Source organism: Rhinoderma darwinii, chromosome 2, assembly GCF_050947455.1.
Source record: "Rhinoderma darwinii isolate aRhiDar2 chromosome 2, aRhiDar2.hap1, whole genome shotgun sequence".
In the NCBI taxonomy this organism is placed as follows: domain Eukaryota; kingdom Metazoa; phylum Chordata; class Amphibia; order Anura; family Rhinodermatidae; genus Rhinoderma; species Rhinoderma darwinii.
Window position 1 is genome coordinate 77673746 of NC_134688.1, and position 25629 is coordinate 77699374.

At 44.3% G+C, this 25629-nt stretch overlaps 1 protein-coding gene across 2 annotated transcripts in view; it reads right to left on the reverse strand.

Annotated features, from left to right (window-relative positions):
- FNDC3A (fibronectin type III domain containing 3A) overlaps positions 1-25629 on the reverse strand; it is a 210462-nt gene that overhangs the window by 154011 nt on the left and 30822 nt on the right. Inside the window, exons 1-2 of one of the 2 annotated variants that reach the window (XM_075851794.1) lie at positions 12302-12391; positions 1231-1371 (exon numbers count right to left, since the gene is read on the reverse strand). In XM_075851794.1, coding sequence (XP_075707909.1) covers positions 1231-1353 — 123 coding nt within the window. In that variant the 5' untranslated portion in view covers positions 1354-1371; positions 12302-12391. Of the gene's footprint in view, positions 1-1230; positions 1372-12301; positions 12392-25629 lie in introns of those variants that run through there. The other variant, XM_075851793.1, reaches the window with a different exon arrangement.

Here is a 25629-nt window from a genome sequence, read left to right on the forward strand (position 1 = left end):
CTATGTACATACCTCCACACCCCCCCAGATAGTATCCCCCCCTATGTAGGTAGCGTCACTAAAGCTCGCCATATATGGACAGGAACGTCAAGGGCATGCTCTAGGAGCACAATCCCCGGCAACGCTCTGGCCGGGGATCCAACTCCTAAAGGGAGCTTCAGTATTGCTGTCTATGGGAGGTGCCCTATCTACAGGAGCGGGGCATTCCGGTATCTCAAAGCCCCTAACATCACAGTCCATATGTGGACAGTGATGTCAAGGGCTTTACTAAGACAGATTTCCCCTGCCAGAGCACTTCCCATGCTCTGGTCAAGGACTCCATTGGGGAAAGAGTCGGCAGACAGGAAAGTGCAGAACTGCTTCTGTATGTGCAACTCTGTGCTTCTAAGCCCCCTTACAGTGATAAAACACATGGTTGTTTGATGAAACTAAAGGGGAGAGCTGTCAGCACTCGTGGAGAGAGCCGGCAGACAGGAAAGTGCAGCGCTGCTCACACTGAAGCAGCACTGCACACATTAAATCCGTTCCAGGCTGCCAATATTTATATACATGACAACTGAACGGGGCATATAGCAGTGTGACTCTCGAGAAGGGGTTAAAGAGGTTGTCCTGTCAGGGCAACTCCTGTTATTACCACCACTTCAGTCTGCAGAGGGGGCAGCTACTGCAAAAAGAGCCTCAATTTTAGTGCCAAGGTAATGAATTACAAGAAGGCCTAGAAATACTATTTTATGTCGACAGAACTACACCAGCAGTTTCCCCAGTAAAATGACGGATTCCAGCAATTAGTCCAGCTGATATAGGAAAGAGGTTGTTTTCTTGATGTGATTGTCTTTACTTGTAATACATTATACATATTACACACACATTTATTATATATATATATATATATATATATATATATATATATATATATATATATATATATATATATATAGAATACAAGGTGGGCAGCACTTATGGGCTCATAGCCTTATTTGTAATTCTTTTTCTTTGGGTGCAAGCCTTTGGACCCCCATCACCGGTTCCATATATAGAGAAACAAAGGAAGGCAGAACTCCACAGCAGATGGTTTTCAAGTTGAAAAATTGCATTTTTATTCACCCATTGGCAGTGCAACGTTTCACCCCCAGCATGGGCCTTTCTCAAGCATATATATATATAAAAAAATTTTTAAAAAAAAACATGCTCATAGAATGCAGGAGAAAATGAGCGTGTATAATATCTAACCTGTTGGCTGCCTTCTCCATTGACAATGGGTGCAGGTAGAAGTGGAATATCAGTTGTTAGTAGTTGGGTGGTGTCCAGTGGAGGAGGATGATGATGATCGGCCATCATGGATAAAACATACATTTAAAACGGCTTCAATCCCTGCACAAAGGAAAAAAACAAAACATCAGAACACTGTCATTTTAAACACATGCAAGAAAAAGGTTTCATACAATAAACATCATGAATCTGCAATTAGAGAAGTCGTGAAATAGTTGTACACACTCAATGAACATCATAATTCTTTACGTTCATTCTTGCAGTTACCGGAAAGGTTAGACCTGCATTTGAAGATCTCCTGGTCCGCACAGAGCCCCCTCCCCACTCTGTTTACACACGTAGCCGGCTAGGCTCTATTCAGACGAACGTGTGCGAAATCTTACGTCAAGTCCGTGATGACCCAATGTCTAAAACTCTCACGAGAAAAAAAAAAAAAAAAAAACAGTGACAAAATTGCTGTTTTTTATTTTTTGTTCATCCTCAAAACGAAAAAAAAAAAAAAAAAAAAAAAAAAGTGATCAAAAAGTTGTATGTACCCCAAAATGATACCAATAGAAAAGGCCAACTCTTCCCACAACAAAATAAATAAAACCGTAACACAGCTCCGTAGACAGAAAAATAAAAGTTATGACTCTCAGAGTATAGTGACACAAAAAGAAAAAAAGCGTTTTATTGTGCAAATGTAGTAAAACATAAAACAAAAAATATATACATTTTCTATCGCCATAATCGTACTGAACTGCAGAATATAAAGTTATGTTATTTATACACAAACACACACACACACACACACACACACACACACACACACACACACACACACACACACACACACACACACACACAGGAAGGAAGTGTGCGTCTCCAATATGGCCACCCCAAGGGAAGGTTTTACAAATAAAAAATAAATACCTACAACATTTACAAAAAGAGCCCAAACATGTAATATGTCATCTATATACGGGGGAGTTCACACAGAGTTTTTTGACGAGTTTTTTTTACGCGGAAAACGCACCAAAGAACGCACGAAAATGCCTCCCATTAATTTCAATGTGAGGCGGAGGCATTTTTTTCCCGCGAGCGGAAAAACCGGCTCGCGGGAAAAAGAAGGGACATGCCCTATCTTCGGGCGTTTACGCCTCTGAGCTCCCATTGACATCAATGGGAGGCAGGGAAAGCGTATCTCGCTGCGTTTTTTGCCCGCGGCGCTCAATGGCCGCGGGCGAAAAACGCTGCCTAAATCGGCGTGCAGGCAGAGCAAAATCTGCCTCAAAACTCCAAACGGAATTTTGAGGCAGATTTTCTGCCTGCAAAAAACTCCGTGTGAACCCAGCCTTAGGCTATGTTCACACGGGGTCTTTTGCCGAGTTTTTTGACGCGGAAACCGCGTCGCAAAACTCGGCAGAAACGGCCCGAGAACGCCTCCCATTGATTTCAATGGGAGGCGTCGGCGTCTTTTTCCCGCGAGCAGTAAAACTGCCTCGCGGGAAAAAGAAGCGACATGCCCTATCTTCGGGCGCTTCCGCCTCCGACCTCCCATTGACTTCAATGGGAGGCAGGAGAAAGCGTGATTTATGCCCGCGGCGCTCAATGGCCGCGGGCGAAAAACGGCGCGATAATTGCTATTCACACGGAGTATTTTGGGGGAGGAATATCTGCCTCAAAATTCCGTTTGGAACTTTGAGGCAGATATTCCTCCCCCAAAATACTCCGTGTGAACATAGCCTTAGGGGAGTTCACACAGAGTTTTTTGGTGCTGTTTTTGATACGGAAACGGAGACAAAGGCTTTATTTTCCCGCGAGCGCAAAAAAAACGCTCGCAGCGAAAAAAAAAAGCTTCCAGTTGATTCTTCAGGCGTTTCCGTCTCTGACCTCCCATTTACAACGGGAGGCAGAAATAGAGTTTCTCGTGGCGGTTTTTGCAAAAACCGGCTGAAAAACGCGGCAAGTGTTCTGACAAAAGGTCAAAATGTGCCTCAAATTTCAGATTTTTCCACCTGCAAAAAACTGGTGTGTGAACTAGGCCGTAAATCTTATTAATAAAACTAAAATTAAATACACGACACATTGCTTTTAAGACCCTGTTCACGCATTTTTTCGGCTGTGATTGTGACGTGGAAACCGGAAATGCGGCATGTCCTTTCTTGCCGCGGTTCCCGCCTCTGACCTCCGATTGAAATCAATGGGAGGCAGAAAAAAAACTTGCAGTGCTCTTTTCCCAGCATTTTTCGCTGCATCTCTTGCATTAGCTTCTTGGCTGCGGGGGAAAAAACGCCACGAAAACCTTTGCAAAAAAAAGCGCAGGCAGGTCAAAATCTGCCTCGAAATTCCTGAAGGAGTTCTGAAGCAGATTTCTTCTGCCAGCAAAAAAACGGTGTGTGAACAGGGCCCTTAATGAACAAGGGGTTAATGAATCCACAACATGTGAATGATATTTAACCAAGGTTATCTTTCAACATGGGAAAAAATAAATGTGCAAACCCTTGTGACGCTGACCCTGCCCGCCATGTCAAGTGGTTATCACTTTCGAAGAATCCATGTATGTAATAATGAAACACCTCATTAACCTGCAGCGATGGAAAGTTTCTGAACATGAAATCAATTCAGCGGTTGATAATGTTGTCATTGCTTGTTTGCGAATCCACAAATACGAGATCTCAAAAACTATTCATAGAAAAAGTAAACGGTAGAGAATTTAATTTTCCATTATTTACAGATCGAGCAGTTCATTACGGTGGAACATTGCGCACAATCGGATTTCAGAGAGATTAGAGGCATTTGTGCTTCTTTGTAACACTTTGCTGTAATTTGAGGCATTAAACAATGAAAATACGCACGTGTTGGCCGGGGCATAATCACGAAAATCTTCTGCACAAATACGAAATATTGATTTCACACTTCACGCTCAAAGAAAATAACTTCTAATCCTTCCATGTATTTAATACCTGTATTTTGTCTTCCCAACAAGAAGATGAGCATTAAACAATTTGTTGCAATAGCTTTGTGCCCGTTTTGCAGGCAGTGCCAATAATCATAGGAATACCGTTTTATTATTGAACACTGGCCGTGAGGTGCAGTGGGCATAGATATGACAATCTGCCTGCCAGGGAAAGGTTGGCGCGATCCTCTCTGCATCAATGTGGCATCTGTTCTATTGGTCGGATACTTTATCATACATACCAATAGACTCGGTGGGTTGGGCATTATTTGAAAAAGAGGTTGAAAGGAAGCATGGGATCTGCAGACAATCCAATGTGTATGGGGACCTTCCAGCTGTGCCCTACAGCAAATGTCAGGAAAAACGACGATCACGATTTCGATATGCCTGATCAATTGTTCAGCCAAGGAATCAGGCAGCAAAGATGAACGTGCATGATTATGGGGAGGTTGGTCAAGTGTTTGGCCAACAGCGATATTCTTATGTATGACTGGCTTTACAATTTCCATGTAGGATAATACAAAAACTAGATCTCTTGTGATTGAAGTACTCAGCTTAACAAACCTATTTGTTTCATAAGTAAATGGGTTGTCCACAAGCAGACAACTAATGATCTATCCACTGTATAGGTCATCAGTACATGATCCGTGGGGGTCCGACACCTAGACCCCGCACCGATTAGCCACTCTGGCTGCCTCCGGACATTCATGTCAGAAGCAGTTGGCTCCGGTCATGGAATAGCGGGCAAGCTGCAGTACTGAGTTGTCCGGTAGTGGGCAACCTGTTTAAGGTGGCCATACACTTTAAACAGGTATTCCTCCTGACTGCCCCATACACACGCACACTTGGCTCAGCTGAGAATGTGTTTTCAATGGGGAAAGGGGAATAAGCCACTGCCAGACTCCTCTGGTGGCAGTTTAGCTTCCGTGGGAACAAGGGATTGGGCATGTTGAAATCCAACATGCCCAAACCTTCTCTCGTTCCCCTGATATAGGTCATTGGGTAGAGTCGGGACATCTCCATACATATTAGTCAGACAGTTCCGCCAAATCACATGACTGTCATCGAAGGTGCATGGGCACCTCTAAACCGTCTTCTTACTGGCCTTTTATGAAAACTGCAGGGTTGATGTTTTAGGCTCTTTTCACACTAGAATCATGGCCTTTATTCATAAGGGAGACATAACAGCTATGATGGAATCGTTTTTGAACAGATCAAAAGGAATCCTGATGGATTGTCTCCAATTATAATCAGGTTTCTAGCCTTTCTGACAACAGGAACAGTGCTGCAGGTATCGGTACCTTTGGCGGAAAAAATTTCCCTCTACAGCCTCCATAATTATGGCCACGGCCGGCCGCGGACACCCACCCACATTTGCGGGCCGTGCTCCCATATAAAGTATGGGAGCACGATACGTAAAAAGCAAAAAAATAGGACATGCCCTATCTTTTGTGGAGCCTTTCTACGGCCAAGACACTTTCCCGTAAATATAAACGTGGGGAAAAGAAATTAACGGGTCCGTAATTACAGATAAATTCTACAGTCATGCGCATTAGGCCTTACCCCCTGGGACATTGAACAGCAGGTAGAGTCGGCATTAGTGCTGCTCTGAATGAACTTTATTTACAAATGAATGGTTTAAACAGGACCTCCGATCCAGCCAAGTGATCAAAGAGCACCCTGATCTGTTTACTTGTTATGGTTGCTGACTAGAGAATATATTTTATTTTCCAGGTTTCAGTAGTTCTGCATGATACCCCTGTTTAAATATTTACTCTCTTCCTATGTGATGTGTTAAATGATCAGCAGAAATCAATCTGCAGAGAGGGGGGTATATAATTGCTTCATGTGTATATCCGGGGGGTGATCGAAGAGTCATTTATCATACTCAATCTTTAAGTCAAACACTCCATCAACCAATTCCGCACATCCAAATGAGCATATATTGCAACGCCACAGACTACACACAACTAGTAAACCTTCCATTACCATCAATACCAAACTTCTATTAGTGGTGAATGCTGTAGCAATAGAATCTATGCTCATTTGGATGTGTGGAAATGGTTGTAATTACTTTTATTCCCCATGGAATAACAATGCCGGCACTTTTTTCTTCGGTTACCTTGGGGGATGGTCATGCAGGTTGCATGACCGAGAAATCCACATTTTAATCCCACCGGTGTCACAATCGCAAGTGCCCCCTCTGCTCTAGCTCTGGGGAGCATTTGAGGAAAGCCCGTAGCACTGCACATGAGGGGGACGCCTTCATAGCACTTGTGATCGCGGGATGTTAAAACGTGGATTTCTCAGTCGTAAAACACGCATGACTATCACCCCAGGAATGGTTCAATTGCTCTTCCCATACTCTATATAGCGCTCTCAGCAGTATTGAGGGCTCAAAACTGCTGACAGATTCCCTTCAACACTCCCTTTGTGAATAGGGTGTCCCTACAAAGTCTGACACCATCAGCATCAAAAGTAATGGTAGCACCCAGTTGTCAATTTATTCACACATTTCCAGGGGGAATATCATAGGATTGACAACACAAAGGTAATGCAGTAGTTTGTTGCGCAGTCAAATAAGGCTAGCTGATGTGACTTTTGGCTAAATGTTTTTTACAGGCACAACCCATTAAAAAGTAGAGTTCCACGCAGCCAAGGCCGCTCAGCCAAACATGGCGGCAGTTTGCAGTATACCGGTGTGACTACCGTATTTTTTTAGTATAAGGCAGACTACAGATAATTGTACGGGCACCCTAATAGAAGAGAGTGGTAAAAAGCTTTACTTCATCTGTAACAGAATTGAGGTGGAGAAATAAGTAGGAAATAAATGATGGATATGTAAAATATACATAAATACAGGCATTTCTTGGCATTTAGTTGTTTTGTGCCTATTAACCTGAAAGTCAATTAATGTATGGGCAGTCATACACATGAAATCATACATACCACCCCTTACTATACCCTTATAACAGCGTTCTTCTATATTTACCCCGTGCAACCTATAAATATCTAGCGTCTGTCTGCCATCTCGTTTGTATCATTCACGACTGCAGACAGTAGCTCTGTTAACAACTACATTTCCCATCATGCCTTGTCCAGGCATTACAAAAGGTCAGTATGGCCAGAAGACAAATAATAGAAGATAGTTACATGGGTGACTACAAATTGTGAGCAGGATGCTGGAAAGTCAAGGTCTAAGTCCCCATGCACACGACCGTATTTTTTCCCTACCGTAAATACGGGTCCTTTGTCACCCGTATTCAACCCGTATTTACGGACGCATGCCCGTAAATACAGGTCCGTAGTCACCAGTATTTAGGGACCCTTTTTCTCTGCTTCTCTTTACACGTGGAGAGAGATATTGCACTAATCGGCAGCCCCTTCTCTCTATCCAGCACTGATCGCCAGCTTCTGCTCTTTATCCAGCTCTGATTGGCCGCCTCTTCTCTCTATCAGTGCTGGATAGAGAGAAGGGGCAGCCCTTTCGGGCAGGGTTTCCGCACCGGAACTTAGCGATTGATAGAAAAAGAAGTTCATACATACCCCGGCCGTTGTCTTGGTGACACGTCCCTCTTTTGACATCCAGTCCGACCTCCCTGGATGACGCAGCAGTCCATGTGACCGCTGCACCCTTTGATTGGCTGCAGGGGATGAAACGTTATCCCAGGAGGCCAGACTGGAGGAAGAAGCAGGGAGTTCTGGGTAAGTATGAACTTTTTTTTGTTGCAGATTTTTGAAGAAAACATTAGAAATCTATATTGTGAGCTCCGCACATGGTACTCACTGTCCAGCGGTAGTCACTGTCCAGGGTGCTGAAAGAGTTACTGCCGATCAGTGCAGCCCCTTCTCTCTATCCAACACTGATCGTTTAACTCTTTCATCACCCTGGACAGTGACTACCGCTGGACAGTAAGTACCATGCGTAGCAACGCTCCCGTAATTACGGGTGCACACACGTAGCTACCCATAATTACTGGAGCCCCATAGACTTCTATGGGCCTGCCCGTGCCGTAATTACGGCCTGAACTAGGACATGTTCTATATTTTTCAACGGCCCGGGCACCTTCCCGTAAGCAAACGGGAAGGTACCCGTGGCCAATAGAAGTCTATGGGCCCATAATTACGGGCCGTAATTACTGGCGTTTTTACGGCCGTGTGCACACCTGTGCTATGGCTTTCTATTCATCATAGGAGAAAAACTACGAAAAACTGGAACTGCCGGATCAGTTGCATGACTGACATCAACGGTGCCCGACGGAACCCATTGGCGGAGTATATCAACAGGCTTACGCCAGCTTTCTGGTGTAAAAAAAAAATTATTTTATTCAAAAAAAGACAGTTTTCCGCACACCACAGTTGCGCTAAAATTTGCCACTTGTTAGTTTTTTTTGCCACTTCCGAAAAGTACGCAAAAGGGGACGGGGATTAGCCAAAGGGTCGTAGCCTCTACTGGAACAACAGTAAGTTATGTCGCAAGTCTACACCCGCTCATAGGAGGCGTAGACTTGCTTTTCTGTCGCACAGACAGCCAAACGTGGCAAATATATTAAGAGGCGTGCACCTGTGAAACGGGACAGTACCAATTATCTGGCTTACTAGCAGCAAATATTACTTATGTATCTTTTCATGTTCACTTACAGGAGACAACCGAAATGATGGCGTCCTGTGCACTCTGCTTTATGAATGAAAAGCAACAACAAATCAGGTTGCGCAGATTCTTCTTCACGTGATATTTTTAATGCCCCCAACAGATGTATGTATGAATAAGTATTTCTTATGGCTCAGGAAATAAACATGCGGAGGCCCACAGTATACAGCTATAGAACAGTAAGGCACAAGATGTATTCCGTGTAGATTTGCCATTCGTATTTTCATGCAGAAAATCCACAGCGTAATACAGTACCAGCAAAGTAAATGAGATTGCAAGAAATCTCCTCTACACATTGCGGATTTTTTTCTGCCCGAAAAACTGCGCCACAATATGATGTGGTTTTTCTGACGGAATGTGCTGCCGGTTCTAGATCGGATATGCTGTGTAGTTTTACGCAGCGTATCCAACCCGTGTGAATCTAGCCTTAGGGCATTGATCTGGTGATTGGATCCTTAAAATATGACCTTTCTTTGGAAACCTGTAGGGGCGGCGGTAATCACATAGCTGTTCCTTATGTATTCAGTACATAGGTGCACCACGGTGTGTAAGGTTTACAATGTCACTGGAGACACACAAGAGACTTCTCCAGCCTCAGGAACAAGTAACACATTATATACTTCACTCCATAAACTTATTTTCAAAGCAACAGAAATGTCATCAGCCGACATTCTCATCATTGGGCCATAGGGCTGGATCATAAACTGCGTTTTTCACTGCTATTTTTGGTCAGATGTTACTTTAAAGTCTTTAGTGAATTTTTGAAAAGGCTTCATACACAGCGCTTTTACTTGCATTTTCCCATAGGCTTCTCTAAAGCATGTAAAATACAAGGAAAAAACGCATGTTTGAAATGTTTCAAAATATAAAATTCACCACCGAAAACTCTTCCAAAAACACAATGAAAAACACTTGAAATTCATGGCAAGCTTTTAAAAACGCTAAAAAAAAAACAATAATGTGTGTGAAGGAGGCCTATAGTTAATGGACAGAGAGAACATGGTGATCTAAAAGATCCCGATGTGTTATTTTAATGCAAGGCCTCAAATAGCTGCTCAGCGCCCCCTGATCTTTAACATGCTGCCCATAGATCGGTCTACATTTTCAACGTAACATGTTCCCTTTGAAAGGGCTGGACAGGAGCAGAACGCTAATATAATAGATAATTTTCATGAGTATCCATTCTGATCACAGTGCCAGGATACAGGTTTATGGGCGAGTTGGGCAGGATAGCTGCAGGACAAACAAGAATTCAGCCAAACGTTATCTCAAGTTTATGGCCAGCTAAACACTGTCACTTAAGGCCTTTTTACACTGGCCAAGTATCGGGCAAACGAGCGTTCACAGAACCTCGTTCCCGAGATTTGTCCTATGTAAACAGGGCAGCGATCAGCAGATGAACGAGCAAATGATCGTTCATCTGCTCAAAATAGAATCGTTGTCGGCAGCACATCTCCCTGTGTAAACGTGGAGAAGCGCTGCTGACATGATAATAATGTATGGGGACGAGCGATCGGAGTAACGACCGCTTGTCCCCCATACATAGCTCCATGTGAAAGGTGCAAACGAGCGCCGATCAACGAGACGTCTCATTGATCGGCGCTCGTTGCATTGGCCAAAATAGGCCGGTGTACGAGTACCTTTAGGGTATGTTCACACGCAAACTCAAAAACGTCTGAAAATACGGAGCGGTTTTCAAGGGAAAACAGCTCCTGATTTTCAGGCGTTTTTTAAGCTACTAGCTATTTTCCCGGCGTTATTTTGCGGCCGTTTTTGGAGCTGTTTTCAATAGAGTCAATGAAAAACGGCTCCAAAAACTTCCCAAGAAGTGTCCTGCACTTCTTTTTCACGTCCGTTTTTTTACGCGGCCGTTTTTCATAACAGCCGCGTAAAAAAAAACGGCCCATCGGAACAGAACGCCGTTTTTCCCATTGCAATCAACGGGCAGATGTTTGGAGGCGTTCTGCTTCTGATTTTTCAGGCGTTTACGACTTGAAAATCTTCCGAAAATAGGCCGTGTGAACATACCCTTACTCTGGGTAATCCCGATAGACTTCAGGAGTCACCCTCTAATACAAAACACTTGGGTGTCACACAGAATGAACATTACTTATTAATGAAAAGGAGGCCTATCTCTCCTGACTAATATTGTAAATATATCCCACATAAGTGAAACGTATGAAGATACAGCAAAAATCAAAATAAATTCATTTTGATTAGTAAAAGTCCTTTAGTCCTGCACCCCATGCTGTAGAGACTTGATGGACTAGCGTCAAACCACTGTGAAAATAGTAAACAGTAGTGGAATGGAAAACTCATAAACCGAACATCTCTTTTCTCTCATGGATGCCAGAATATTTGGGGTTTTACTGTACATTTATACTACAATATAAAATAAAAGTCATATCAATGTAACAAGGTAGCACCTAAAACTTTCTTTGGTCTAGTCTTTAGATCCACAGGTATTTTCTTTTTTAAATTCTTTAAAGGCTATGTAAACATTTGAAAGCGATTTTTGAAAACTTTTTCATATCCAGCTGCTTTGTGTTCTGTATATAGAGCAGCTGTATCTTACACTGAATCTTGTACCCATCACATCAGCAGCACTGACGGGTTCAGTGTCAGCGGGTCACACAGGATCCACCTGTCATCCATCACATCTAAGTTCATAACTTAGATGTGATGGATAACAGGTGGACACGCAGGACCTGCTGACACTGAACCCGTCAGTCCCATGGGCCTGACCGATTCAGGTCTTAGCGCAAGATACAACTGCTCTATATACAGAAAACAAAGCAGCTATATCTCAAAAAGTAAAAATAATTTTTAATAAAAACTATTATAAAAGTTGCACTAAACTCACGGATTCACCTTTTTAATACACACATTTTATATTTACAGCAGAGGCAGTATCACAAAAAGGGAGCCAGCTCCCAACATCGTATAACCCTCGGAGACAATATCCATAAAACAACAGTATCCACTTATACCAAGGAAAAAGGAGTCATATATAGCTTATTCAATAGGTTCATGGTTTACTTCCAGTGTATAACATTCTGTCCATGGTCCGGTGATGGACACACAGGTGCTGGGATAGTTAGAAGACACAGCTCAGATACACATACTGTAACGAGCCGTGCACCTGCGTGTGCATCACATGCAGATTTGTACACCGAGCTTCATGTCACCGCAACATACAATAATATACACACAACGAAGGAGATATACAAACCAGTGTAAGGGGGGAAAAGGAGGGATAGCCAATAGCAACCAACCAGACTCCATCTGTCATTTGTCAGATCGCCTTTAAAACATGACTGGTAGCAGTACTCCACTTTTCCCTTGTTACCAGTCTTTAAAATCCCCCCGAATTTTTCTACTGATTAAAATCCACACATACAGAAGTTTAGCAAATAAATGTGACGCCCGAATACTTTACAAACCTGAAAAGTGCCCCAACCATGTGCTCCAGGTATAAAGAGAGATCCATATGGTATTTGTACGGCAGGAGCGTGTGCAGCACTTTGTCGCAGTGTTCAGTATAAAGCTCTCCGCTGGTGTTTGTCTTGTGGACTGGCTGCCAGGCAGGAAGAAAAGGGGAAATGGAGATCCGTTCAGCTCCACATTTCACAACACCCAATCTACGGATCACTGCTGCTCTCTTCCGTGAATCAACGGACAATACTGATAAAGCTGCAGAGAATTCAGTCAGTTATTTATCTAGAGAATTGCAGAAGCAAATGTGCCTCCGCTCTACTAAGACAAGCTGGATAGTGGTATCAACCCTCAGCAATAGAAGTACCATGGTGAAAACTGAAACTCCACCTGTAAATATCATCTATAGAGTCAGCAAATGTATGACGCTAACTTTTATTGATCTTTATTATAAATGATGTCCCCCATAAGCAGTGCAATGCCGACTCAGCCCATAAATGCACCTAAACTCCCGGATGATGCGGCCATGTAATGAGGTTTGCTCCGTACAATGTGCAGGGAGCGGAGAAGCCATATAGGGCTAAGCGCGGCAACAATGCTTACATGTGGACGGGACTTAAGTAGTTAGGAGGCGATTCGTGGCAAAAAACGCATTTAAACTATGACGAGAGAACCCAGCCTATAACCACATAACATGCAAGGACCCATGCCAATACACTAATGGATAAAACTTGGTTCCCAAAAATCTGTCTACAGGACACTGTTGCAGACGGTAGGGGCTTGTATCTTTACATGTCGATCTTGCATATAGGTAATCTCTATGGGCATAATATGTCAGATATTTTGGCAGTATTACAGCCTTCTCCCATTCACTTCAATGGGAGAAGGTTGTAATACTGTGAATCGACGCTACCGGGATGAAGGGGAAGCAGCACTCGTACGAGCGCTGCGGCCCCTTCAAAACAGCTGACCGGCGGCAGTCGGACCCCGAGCAATCCGCTATTGACGGCCTATCCGGAGGATAGACCATCAATTTTTAGGGACTGGAAAACCCCTTTAAAGAGGCTCTGTCACCACATTATAAGTGCCCTATCTCCTACATAAGGAGATCGGCGCTATAATGTAGGTGACAGCTGTGCTTTTTATTTAATAAAACGATCTATTTTCACCACTTTATTAGCGATTTTAGATTTATGCTAATGAGTTGCTTAATGCCCAAGTGGGCGTATTTTTACTTTAGACCAAGTGGGCGTTGTACAGCACTTCTCTCCATTCATTTAGTCAGCGCATAGGGATCCTTTTAGATCGCCATGTGCTGTCTTATACTAACACATTAACGATACTGAAGTGTTTAGACAGTGAATAGACATTCCACGGGATGTCTATTCACAATCCCTGCACTTCGTTACTCTGTCTGTGGTAGTTACAGCAGAAGTAGCGTGATCTCGCGAGATTACGCGGTAAATGACAGGTTACAGCGAGATTACGCTTTGCTCTGCTGTAACTACCATAGAAACAGTAACGAAGTGCCGGGATTGTGAATAGACATCCCGTGGAATGTCTATTCACTGTCTAAACACTTCAGTATCGTTAATGTGTTAGTATAAGACAGAACATGGCAATCTAAAAGGATCCCTATGCGCTGACTAAATGAATGGAGAGGAGTGCATGACGCTGATTGGTCAGCGTCATACACTCCTCTGTACAACGCCCACTTGGTCTAAAGTAAAAACATCCCCACTTGGGCATTAAGCAACTCATTAGAATAAATCTAAAATCGCTAATAAAGTGGTGAAAACAGATCGTTTTTTTAAATAAAAAGCATTACGGTCACCTACATTATAGCGCCAATCTCCTTATATAGGAGATAGGCCACTTTATAATGTGGTGACAGAGTCTCTTTAATGTTATCATATTGATGAAGTGCTGGTAGCATTCTAATATTGAATTGCATTAGCTTACCATTTATTACCCCTTAGAAATCCAATGCAGCATGGACGTTGTGCTGCAGCTAGATTATCAGTGATGGATAACTCCTGAGGACATGTAATCACTGTAAAACTAGATATTGTATGTGAAGAGTCCTTCATAGATCAATACTTCTCAAAGTTCTTAAGCGAAGTTTCCCCACTCAAATAAATTACAACAAAGTACCCTCAAGGCTATGATCAAGCATGTGCGGCACAACATGAGAGCGGTGCGAGTACCCACTAGAGACTTGATGCTACAGGACCCACTCTTTATCCAAACCCTATATACAGAATGAAGTTAAGCCTTTATCATCTATTTTTAATGTGATCAAGTCTATGCTCTTCTTTCACTATTTAGAAACTTTTACCATACATTGGGACCCAACCGCTCCTGTGATTGTCAGGAAGTTAAAGGCTATGTACACTTTTGAATGTAATTTTATTTATTTTTTAAATTAAATCAAAGTTTTTGGAATTTTTAAGAACTTTTCTATTTGGAGTTTTATTGTTTTTTGTTACTAAGATACAGCTTCTAGGTGTTCTGTACACATAGAATCTGTATCATTCTCTTTCAACGTAATCCGTCAGTTCAGCTGAACTGAGGGATCAGCCGAGAGCGGGTCTTGCGCATCTCGATAATAACAATCACATCCAAGTTCATGGACTTACAGATACTGAGCTACTGTACAGACAGTGACTACGACCCCCATCATGGGGCGTAGGCAATGAATACATAATAAACTCAGTGAGATGGTTTTACCAGACAATAAAATGAGAATACGGTTAACAGCTCATTACGCAGTTGTGATGTGATCCTGGCAGGGATGGGGATGGGATTTTATTTCCGGATATACCAGCAGGACTTTTATTGCTGGTTTTTAGAATAGGTAGAAGAAAAAACAGAGAGAGAGAAAGGGAGAGAATCTGAAATGTAAAGATTAAAGTTTAATGGCTGAATCCTGGAGAAACAGGAGGTAAGATGTTTGTCTTGGCTGCAGTCACTGTGCAGGTAGAACATGAAGCTCCGCTGGTTTCCTTATTCACCAAGTCAGAGAACATATAACGTACATCCCGGAATAGGATTTCCCACTAAGGGTGAATTCACACGTGGCAGATTTGTTGCAGAAATGTTCGCGACTAAAAATCCGTTCCCTTCGTCTGATTGGGGCTGTTTCTGTGGCAAGTTCTATTCAGAAGAATGTGAGTGTCGCAGATATTTCTGCCTTACTCATAGGTTTCCATAGAGTCGACTAATTTCATAAAGAGGTGTTTTTAAAATGTTCTTTCGGGACATTGGTGGGACTCTAATCCCACCCACCCACACACACACATACATACATAACACGACCTACTGACCTTTCTGAATTAGGCTCTGTTCACATCTGCATTGAAAGCTCAGTTTAGAGTTTGCGTCACAAACTCATTCAGGTAAAGGACGGATCCACACGAGAGTGTTGTTCGGTCCGTGATATACGGTCTGCATGTTGGCCGTATTTCCCGGACCGAACACACTGCAGGGAGCCGGGATCCTAGCATCATAGTTATCCATGATGCTAGGAGTCCCTGCCTCGCTGCGTGAAAACGGTCCCGTGCTGTAATCATGTTTTCAGTACGGGACAGTAGTTCCGCGGGGAGGCAGGGACTCCTAGCGTCAGAGATAACTAGGATGCTAGGAGCCCGGCTACCTGCAGTGTGTTCGGCCTGGGAAATACTGTCGGCATACGGTCCGTAAATCACGGACCGAACACGCTCATGTGAATCCCGCCTAAGAATAGTGTGGCATTTCAGAACGAAGGACAATCGGTGATATCAACAGAAACCACGACGCAGATGTGAAGAGAACCGGACGTGTTCGGAGATCTTAAATTCAGAAGAGCCCTTTAAAAGGAGGATCCGTCACCATTGAATTCAACCGTGATGCAAACGGAAACCTATGGTTTCCGTTCATGGGTTCCCCTGACGGAAAGCTCCGACGGAACCCACGAACGGAGTCCCGACACAGATGTGAACGAAGCCTAACTCCACTTTTAGGAAATCTTAAGTTCCCGGACGGTTTGAAGGCCAATACATTTTTAGGCCTAACATTAAACATGTTCTGGCAGATGGTGCGAAAAAATCTTTTTCTGCTTACGGCATTTGTTCAGAGAAACTAGCCAGTACCCAGAGAGATTACAGATTTTGATTTCCTGTACATTCAACAGCAGGCTCCGTCACATACCATATCTCCATTGTAGAGACTATTCTTGGATAAAGTTAACAAAAATGACCAGCTTTCATTTCAGGCTGCTAGGGAGAGGAAGTTGGGTCCGAACATCTCTGGTGAGGATTACAAGAAGATACTGGACCTTTCTTTTTTTTTTTTAAATCAAATAGTTTTTATTACATTTTTCCACAAAAAGAACCCAGAGACAAAACAAAAAGAAGGTATAGTAGCACATACAGAAAAGTACATCATATAGGCATGGCACTACAATATACTGTAACAGAGTTATACAGTTCTAAATGACAAAAGCATATACTACTACCACCTCTTTTACCCCTCAACATCCCAATATAACCGAGAGCACCATGCAAACTAATCCTGTGAATAATCAATTATTGGAGGTGGTTACGTCTACACTTGTATGCATGCAAAATAAGACTAGTGAGCTTATATTCAAACAGACCCCTGCATCAAATGAGAAAAGTCTCGAAGAAGATCTGCAGCAGGCAAATTAGGCGTTTCCAACCACACCGCCCATTGGCTTACATATTTTTTTCTCCCCCCCCCCCTCATTAGATATATACGCTTTTCCATCCGAATAACTCTATTAATCCAATTAAGAAGTTCCCCATAACTTGGTGCGCCAGCATCCAACAACTTGAGCGTTTGATACAATATCTTTTGGGCAGTCAATTTCCTTGGTGCAGGAATGGGTAGCTCATCAACATAACCCAGCAGTCCTACTAAAGGGGTCCGGGGGATCTTGACAGATCGTAATGTAGTTAGAATAAACACCTGTTTCCAGTATGGTTGAATAACCGAGCAACTCCATAACATGTGCATCAAGTCTGCACAACTATTTGAGCACCTTGGACAGGTCGCATCGGTTTGAATACCCATCTTCTGCAAAAGTACTGGAGTACGATATACCCGATGGATAACAAACAGCTGTGAGCAACGATGAGCTAAATTAAGTGAAATTGCTGTCGCTGCTAAAATGGTACGGCACATTTCAACTGTAATGTCGCCTACATCTTGTGACCTTATTTCCCTCAAGCGATCCAATGAGGAGGGAATCAAACATCCGAATAGTTGACCATATAAAAAGGAAAAAAGTCCCCGCATGGAACTTGCATCCACTAGTATATTTAGGATAACCGAGGATTGAATCTCCAAGGAGGAGCTCCTAAAGCGTGTCTTAACTGCAAATATTGGTAAAAACACAAATTTTGTAGGGTAAATTCATCTTGTAGTTGCTGGAAAGTTTTAAGGATCGAATCGTGTTAAAGGTGCGTCACAAGTCTAATATCACTACATTCCCAGAGCTCAAACCCCTGTAATTGATGAATCTCCAATAAACGGGCGTTATGCTACAGTGGCATCAATATAGTGACACCAGTAAGACCTTGCAAGCCTCAACATTTCCACCATATCTTATGCACAAGCAAGAACATGGGTACAGAATTAGGTAAAAGTCAAAATTTATAAGATTCCAACAGGGAGAACAAAAGGTCCCTCACCAAGTAAATGTATCAGTGATTTACCATTTGAATCTCCCAGTTGTCTCGTCCCCCATCCCTTGAAGTGCTGTAGCGGTGAGGCCAGGAAGTATGCTCTAGGATTGGGAACTGCCAGGCCACCCTCGTCTGTTGGAAGTTGTAACGTTTCCAATTTGATTCTGGGCACCCTCCCCCCAAATGAACCCCTGAAATATTTGATCCAGTCTTTGGAATAACAAATTTGCTATCCACACCGGTGAGTTATGCAAGATATACAGTAGTTGGGGCATAAGTATCATTTTAATTAAACTAACCTTCCCCACTACCCCTAAGGGCAGTCTTTGCCATGCCTCAGTCTTCATTTTGAATTTGCCAAGTAGTGCCAATAAATTCAAGGGGATAAAGTCCATAACCCGACGAGTAATCTGTATACCCAGATAACGGAATTGCATAGCGACCTGCACCACTTCTGCTCCCATCGGTAGGGGTGACACTAGGGGGTCTATAGGAAGAAGCACTGATTTATCTCAGTTAATGGAAAAACCGGAGTATTCCCCAAATTCTGAAATAGTACGGATAGCACATGAGAACGACTGTCCCGTATCTCCCAAGAATAACAAAATATCATCGGCGTATAACGTCACCTTCTCCTCCAATACGCCATACCGCAAGCCCACTATCCCAGGATCAGATCTCAACCTTGTTGCCAATGGTTCCACAGCTATAGCAAAAAGGGGAGACGGGGCAACCCTGCCGTGTACCCCTTCCCAAATCTATTTGGTCGGATACCATTCTAGATCTATTTCATGTAAATGACCGGAAACTAGCTAGCTAGAAGATCTTGTCCGGTTGGTATAGGACACCATAGATTCTTCCCATCTGCCTTTCTATTATGTTGGAGATGTCAGTCCTCTATTGGGTCTATGGAGCATATCTTGTGGAGTTGCCTGGAATCCGACCTATTTGGACAGATGTTTTTGTACTCTATAATAAGCCATTATCTACCAGTGTCATAGCTTCCCCAGAGATGGCCCTCCTTTCCCTATTTCTTGGGTGGCCTAAGCTCATTAAGCAAGGCATTTTTCTGTATTTTTTAATGGCGGTTAGGCTGGTTATTCCTCGACATTGGCAGTCCTAAACTCCATATTCTAGGGTTCAGTGGGCTGATACTCTAAGCTATAGCATGAGAATGCTACCTATGGTGGCTGTGGAGTCTGTCAAGTCTGTTGTTACGTCGGCTGCCATGGTCCCAATTCAAGGATTCCTCTTAGTATGGTACTTGGATAGCTACATCTTTTATTATGGACACAGATTAATTTTATTATAACATCACTTCTCCTGTATTTTTTTTCCTTTATTTAAACCTCATTTCACATGTGTTTCTCCTTATGTGTCTTGGTCCTTGCCCTGCTTTGGGAATTTATTCCCTTTGTTTATGTGTTTCTCTATTGGGGAGCTTTGGCACTTATTACTGTTTATTTCGGATAAATGCTCCGCATATTTTCAAGCAGACAATTGGAATGGTGCATCTTGGATCTGTTATTCCTTTTCTTTTTGTATTATCCCTTTTGACGGAGATGCTGATGACAGGTGATTGTTTCATGATTGATAATAAAAATTAGTTTGTCCATAAAAAAAAAAAAAAAACACAAAGTGTCACATACCAAGTCATCTTGAAGAAAATCAATACATATCATGATACTTTCGTTCCCGTGATTAGCTGTATAAAGCCCTTTGAACATCACAATAGGGAGATCTGCTCTCCCGTACGTTTTTATTTATTTTTTAAATCAATAGGCGGATCATATCTTGACACAATGAAACAAGACGATGTCAGAGAATGTTTAACTTGTGTAGTGCTCCAATCGTTTGTTCAATAAAATAAAAAAAAAGTATAGAAGCGCGGATCTTCTGAACGCGATGTCAGGTTGTGTCATGACACATCACCACTACTGCTTTGACACTTGACTGAACACTAACTATTATATGCTAAACTCTGTAGTAAAAGGGAGGCTTGGGGCAGACATCGATATAGAGCTTAAGTATATGGTTACTGTATATCATTTGACTATTTAAATATAATACAGTCTGCATGCACAAGAGCACTTGGTTTTCAATAACGGGAGGTTTTTGTAGCTCCGTCATTACAGACACTGTAGCTGTCAAATTCTTGCTAGCCAACAGGCACCCAGACCTAACTGCATGTGACTGTGTGAAAAAAAAAAACACCACATTGGGACATACGTATAATGTGGTCACAGATATTTTTTGTGTTAATCCGAATCAGAAAGCGGCACAATGATCTATTTCATATTTTTAAAGTATATGTCATCATTTTGTATATATTTTCCTCATGTAGGACAGGTTTCAGGTTGGTGGCGTGTTCTGATCGGTAACAAATGTGCACCAAACATTCATGTGGACTCCCTATGCAAAGTCAACCAGGTCACACATTATAGAGGGGTTGTGTGAGGACATTTTTATAAATTTGGCACGTCACAAATGAATTACGCTATTGTCAGTTTCATACCCTGTTACCCATTGAGATTTGTTGTCTGGTTCCACGAAGGTGTTAAAAGATTATAGAATAAAGAAAAGAATAACAAATTCCCGGACAAATCCAGCACACACTAGGATAAAGTAGAAAATATAATAATTTTATTTAGTTAATATATTGTCTGAGAAGTTAATATTACCACTTCTCGGTACATGACCAAAGAGATAATGGAAATAAATATAAAATTACCATATGGTTGAATAGAGTTCACTAGAAAAACCTGGCCAGTTGTATGGAGATGTATAGTGCTTGTGGTGCCAAATTTTATAAACCCAAATACAGTAGGAAGGTTACATACACATATGGAAAGGCATGATGAAAGATCAAAAGATATTATATCAACGTTTTCGAGACAATGTACAAAGCCAACCACCATTTAAATAGCTCTATAAACCATTTTAACCGAGCAATAGGAAATAAAAATATATAGATATGTTTGAGGAGCGACTTCGATGTTTAGGAGTTTGAGTAAATATTTTTCCTGTAGTTTCAAAGTAAGTGCCCCAAACTTCAAATTGATCCTGGGTATTTAAACCTATATAAAACCGTCCTCTGGTCTTATAGCCAATCGGGCTAGTTCAATCAAGTAATGATATACATAGAGTAATCTCCATTAGGTATTAGGTTATTGGAATGTATTTTCACTTGAGAGGAAGGCTGCAAACCACAAAGTCAACTGGCCAGATTTACCTCAGTACGGCTCCAGCCATATAGATGAAGAATAGGGTATTCTCCTCATAGCAGAGTTCCTCGGTGAACGAGGCGAGGTTGTCTCCCGTAGGTATGTGTCACGAAGGGTCTGTGGACCCACTGGGCCGTACCGCCTTGGCGGTAGGGCAGCTGGCCAACAGGGTGCAGGACAAGGTCTATAGTTCGTATAGAGGGTACCTGTGGCAGCACGGACAGTAGTTTGGCAGAATCTAGGCAGCAGGTGACGACAGGCGTGGGTAGGCAGTCAAGCGTGGTATCCAGCACGGCACGGCAATGGCAAGCATGGCACAGCACAGCACGGCAATAGCAAGCACGGGATATAGGAACAGGAGCAGGAAACACTGGGATCAGGAAATACTAAGGGACCAATTTGCATAGACAGACTAGGAATACACAACAACGCTCAGGCATCGAACTAGGGGGCTGGACCCCTCTTATAGCCCAGGGTACTCACGGGTCAAAGGTCGTTCATGATGTCCGGTGCGTGCGCTGCCCCTTTAGGAGCGGGGACGAGCGTGCGCGCGCACCCTGCGGGCTCCGGCGGAGGTGAGTGGATGCAAGCGCTGGCGTCTCCTGAGGAGGAGGCTGGGGCCAGCGCTTGCCGACTCGTGGCTGCGGCTGTCAGTGGGAGGCTGGAGCTGACAGCCCGCAGCCACGGACATTACAGTATGTATTTACCTCATACGTAGTTCTAGCCACATGGTAAGGGGGCGTTCTCCAGTGAGCATAGCGTTGGGTCACGCACGGCGTGATGCTGTGTCTCACCGCCGTAGCAGAAGGAATCTAAGAGTTGATTGGCTGGCGCAGTTAGTTCCGGCCGGGACTTTCTCAAAGCCGCCAGGTCCCGGCCGGGACGAAACGCGCCAGTCAATCAAATCTTAGGTTCCTTCTGCTACGGCGGTGAGTGACGTCATCACGCCGTACGTGACCCAAATGCTATGTCCATAAAAGCAGAATCTGCTGCGGGCCTCTTCGGACATAACGGACATCGGGAGATGAATTTGTGGGTGTTGGCCGTAGACTAAGAAGAACGGTGTGTTTCTAGTGGACTCGCTAGTATGATTATTATACGAGAACTCGGCCCAAGGAAGAAGCTGCACCCAGTCATCATGCGGCTTGGAGATGAGTTGTCGTAGGTAGTTCTCCATGATTTGGTTGATCCTCTCGACTTGACCGTTGGACTAAGGATGGTAGGATGAGGATGAAGAGGACGGCCAGTCGAGAAGCAGAAGGTAGACGGTCAGCGGAACGAAGGGAGCCATCTTCGAAAATCGGTCCACCACCACCCAGACCACACTGCATCCCGCAGAGGAAGGCAGGTCCGTAACAAAGTCCATTGCTATATGCTGCCAGGGAGCATCGGGCACAGCCAGCAGCAGGAGTAGGCCAGCAGGTTTGGAGTGTGCAACCTTGTTAGCTGCGCACACCGAGCAGGATGAAACAAAGTCCATGTCTTTGGGCAGCGTGGGCCACCAAAAATGACGGGCAATAAGATCTCGGGTTTTATGGGTACCCGCGTGACCTGCCAGTCTGGAGCTGTGTCCCCAGCGGAGGATTCTCCCTCTGTCTGCCAGGCACACAAAAGTCCTCCCCGGAGGGAAGTCTCTAACCTACAGAGGGTTAACCGAGACAATGTAAGACAGGTCAATAATACTTTGTGGGGACAAGGCATCTGCCCTCACATTCTTGTCGGCAGGACGGCAGTGGAGCTCAAACTGGAACTGGGCAAAGAACAGCAAGCACCTGGCCTGACAGGGATTCAGTCGTTGGGCCGTCTGGAGATAGGGGAGGTTCTTGTGGTCAGTGAATATCAAGATGGGATGAACTGCGCCCTCTAGTAGATGTCTCCACTCCTCCAGAGCCAATTTGATGGCCAGTAACTCCCGATCCCCAATCGAGTAGTTGCGTTCTGCGGAAGAGTTTAGAGTAATAGCCACATACCATTGACTTGCCCTTGGAACCTCTCTGGTACAGGAGTGCACGAGCACAAACATAGGAGGCGTCCACCTCCAACGAAAACTGTCGAGATACATCTGGATGATGGAGGATAGAGGCGGACATGAAGGCCCTCTTCAGGCTATTAAATGCGGATTCCGCTTCTGGAGTCCACACCTTGGCGTTCATGCCTTTCTTGGTGAGGTTAGAGATAGGAGATATCAGTGAGAAGTTTGGAATGAACTGTCCGTAGAAATTAGCGAATCCCAGAAAGCGCTGTATGGACCTCAAGCCTTGAGGGCTTGGCCATTCCAGGACGGCCTTTACCTTCTCAAGATCCATCTTGAGGCCTTGATCAGAGATGATGTAGCCCAAGAAGGGTAGAGCATTTTTCTCAAACACGCACTTCTCCAACTTGGCGTACACGCGATTCTCCCTTAACCGCACTAAAACTTGACGGACAGGTCTCTGATGAGTCATTGGATCTGGAGAAAAAAAATCAAGATGTCATCAAGATAGACCACAACTCAGACATAGAGGAGGTCACGGAAGATGTCATTAACGAACTCTTGGAAGACCGCGGGAACATTACATAGGCCGAAGGGCATTACTAGATATTCATAGTGTCTGTCAAGGGGTGTTAAATGCCGTCTTCCATTCGTCACGCCGGCGAATGCGGATTAGGTTATAAGCCACCCGCAGGTCTAGCTTCGAAGAAATTTTGGCTCCTCGTATGCGATCAAACAGTTCAGAAATCAGTGGCAATGGATATCTATTTTTTTACCGTAAACTGGTTGAGACCCCAGTAATCGATGCAGGAGCGCAGAGAACCATCCTTTTTCTTGACGAAGAAGAACCCGGCTCCTGCCGGGGAGGGAAGACTTCCGTATGAAGCCCCTCTCCTAGTTCTCCTTAACATAGGCGGACATGGACAGAGTCTCTGGCAAGGAGAGAGGATATACCCTACCAGGGAAGGGATGCACCAGGAACCAGCTCGATAGGACAGTCATACACCCGGTGTGGGGGCAGCGTCTCCGCCTCATAATGACAAGGCAATCCTGCCAAGGACTGAGGCAGAGGAGGCTGAGCTGGACGAATCTGTACCAGGCAGCGGTTGAGACACTCGGAACCCCACTGGAGAACCTCTCCAGAATTCCAGTCCAGAACTGGGGCATGTAGTCGGAGCCAGGGCAGGCCCAGCAGCATAGGGTTGACAGCTGTAGACAGGAAAAAACAAAACAAGATGAGCTCGGAATGAAGGGCTCCCACTAGGAGCTTCAGCGGCTTCGTCACAGCGACAATAAGGTTAGGCAGAGGCAGTCCATTCATCGAGGCAACAAATCAACTCCCTCACCAGAGGGGTTGTGGGCAACTGGAGAAGATCCACCGGGTCTCTCTGAATGAAATTGGCTGCGGATCCTGAGTCCAGATAGGCAGAGACCCGATGCGTCTTTTCGCCGGACACTATGGTCACAGGAATGGAGAATTTAGAAGAAAGACCTTCTTCACCCAAGGTGGTCTCTCCAACCAACCCTAGGCTCAGGGGCTTTTGGGAGCACAGACGCTCAAGATGGCCTCCGAGGCAGCAACACAGACAGAGTCCCGAAGTGAGTCTGTGTTGTCTCTCCAGGGTAGACAGCTTGAAACGGTCCATCCCAAAAGACTCCTTTGACGGAACAGCTGAAGAGGACAACAGGGGTTGCTGCAAAGTATAAACCGGGCTAGGGAGTCGTCACTCCCGACGAGCCGTTCTCGGATCCTTATGTCAATTCGGGCGGCAAGAAGGATGAGGTCATCCAGGGTAGACGACAGATCTCGGGCGGCAAGCTCGTCCTTAATTTCAGGAGACAGTCCCTGCCAGAATGTAGTCACCAAGGCCTCATTGTTACACAACAATTCTCCCGCCAGGGTGCGGAAGTGGATGGCGTAGTCACCCGTGGAAGGGTCTCCCTGGCGTATGATCAGCAAGGAGACGGCTGCCGACGAGACTCGTCCAGGCTCCTCAAACACCGTGCGAAATGTCCGTTGGAACCCCTGGAGGTCACGGATCTCCATCATAGCAGTGAGGTAGCGGCAAAGAAAAAAATCGGGGATCAGCACTGCCAGGAGGTGTAGTCGGAGGGTCTGTACTGCCAGGAGGTGTAGTAGCAGGAACGGCAGTTCGCACATCCAGCCGATGTGCAATGATGTTTAATGCCTGGAGGAGTTGGTCCTGTCGGGAACGGAGGTCTAGCATCTCCGCCCGAATCACTATTGACACCATCACGGTCTTGGATTGACCAGCGTGGTCCATGGCCTGAGCGTACTGTCACATAGGGTGCGTGAACCCCCTGGGCCATACAGCCTTAATGGTATGGCAGCTGGCCAACAGGACACAGTTGAAAGTCTATAGTTCGTATAGGTGTACCTGTAGTAGCTTCAGACAGTAGCAAGACAGGCTCGGATGGGACTAGGCAGCAGG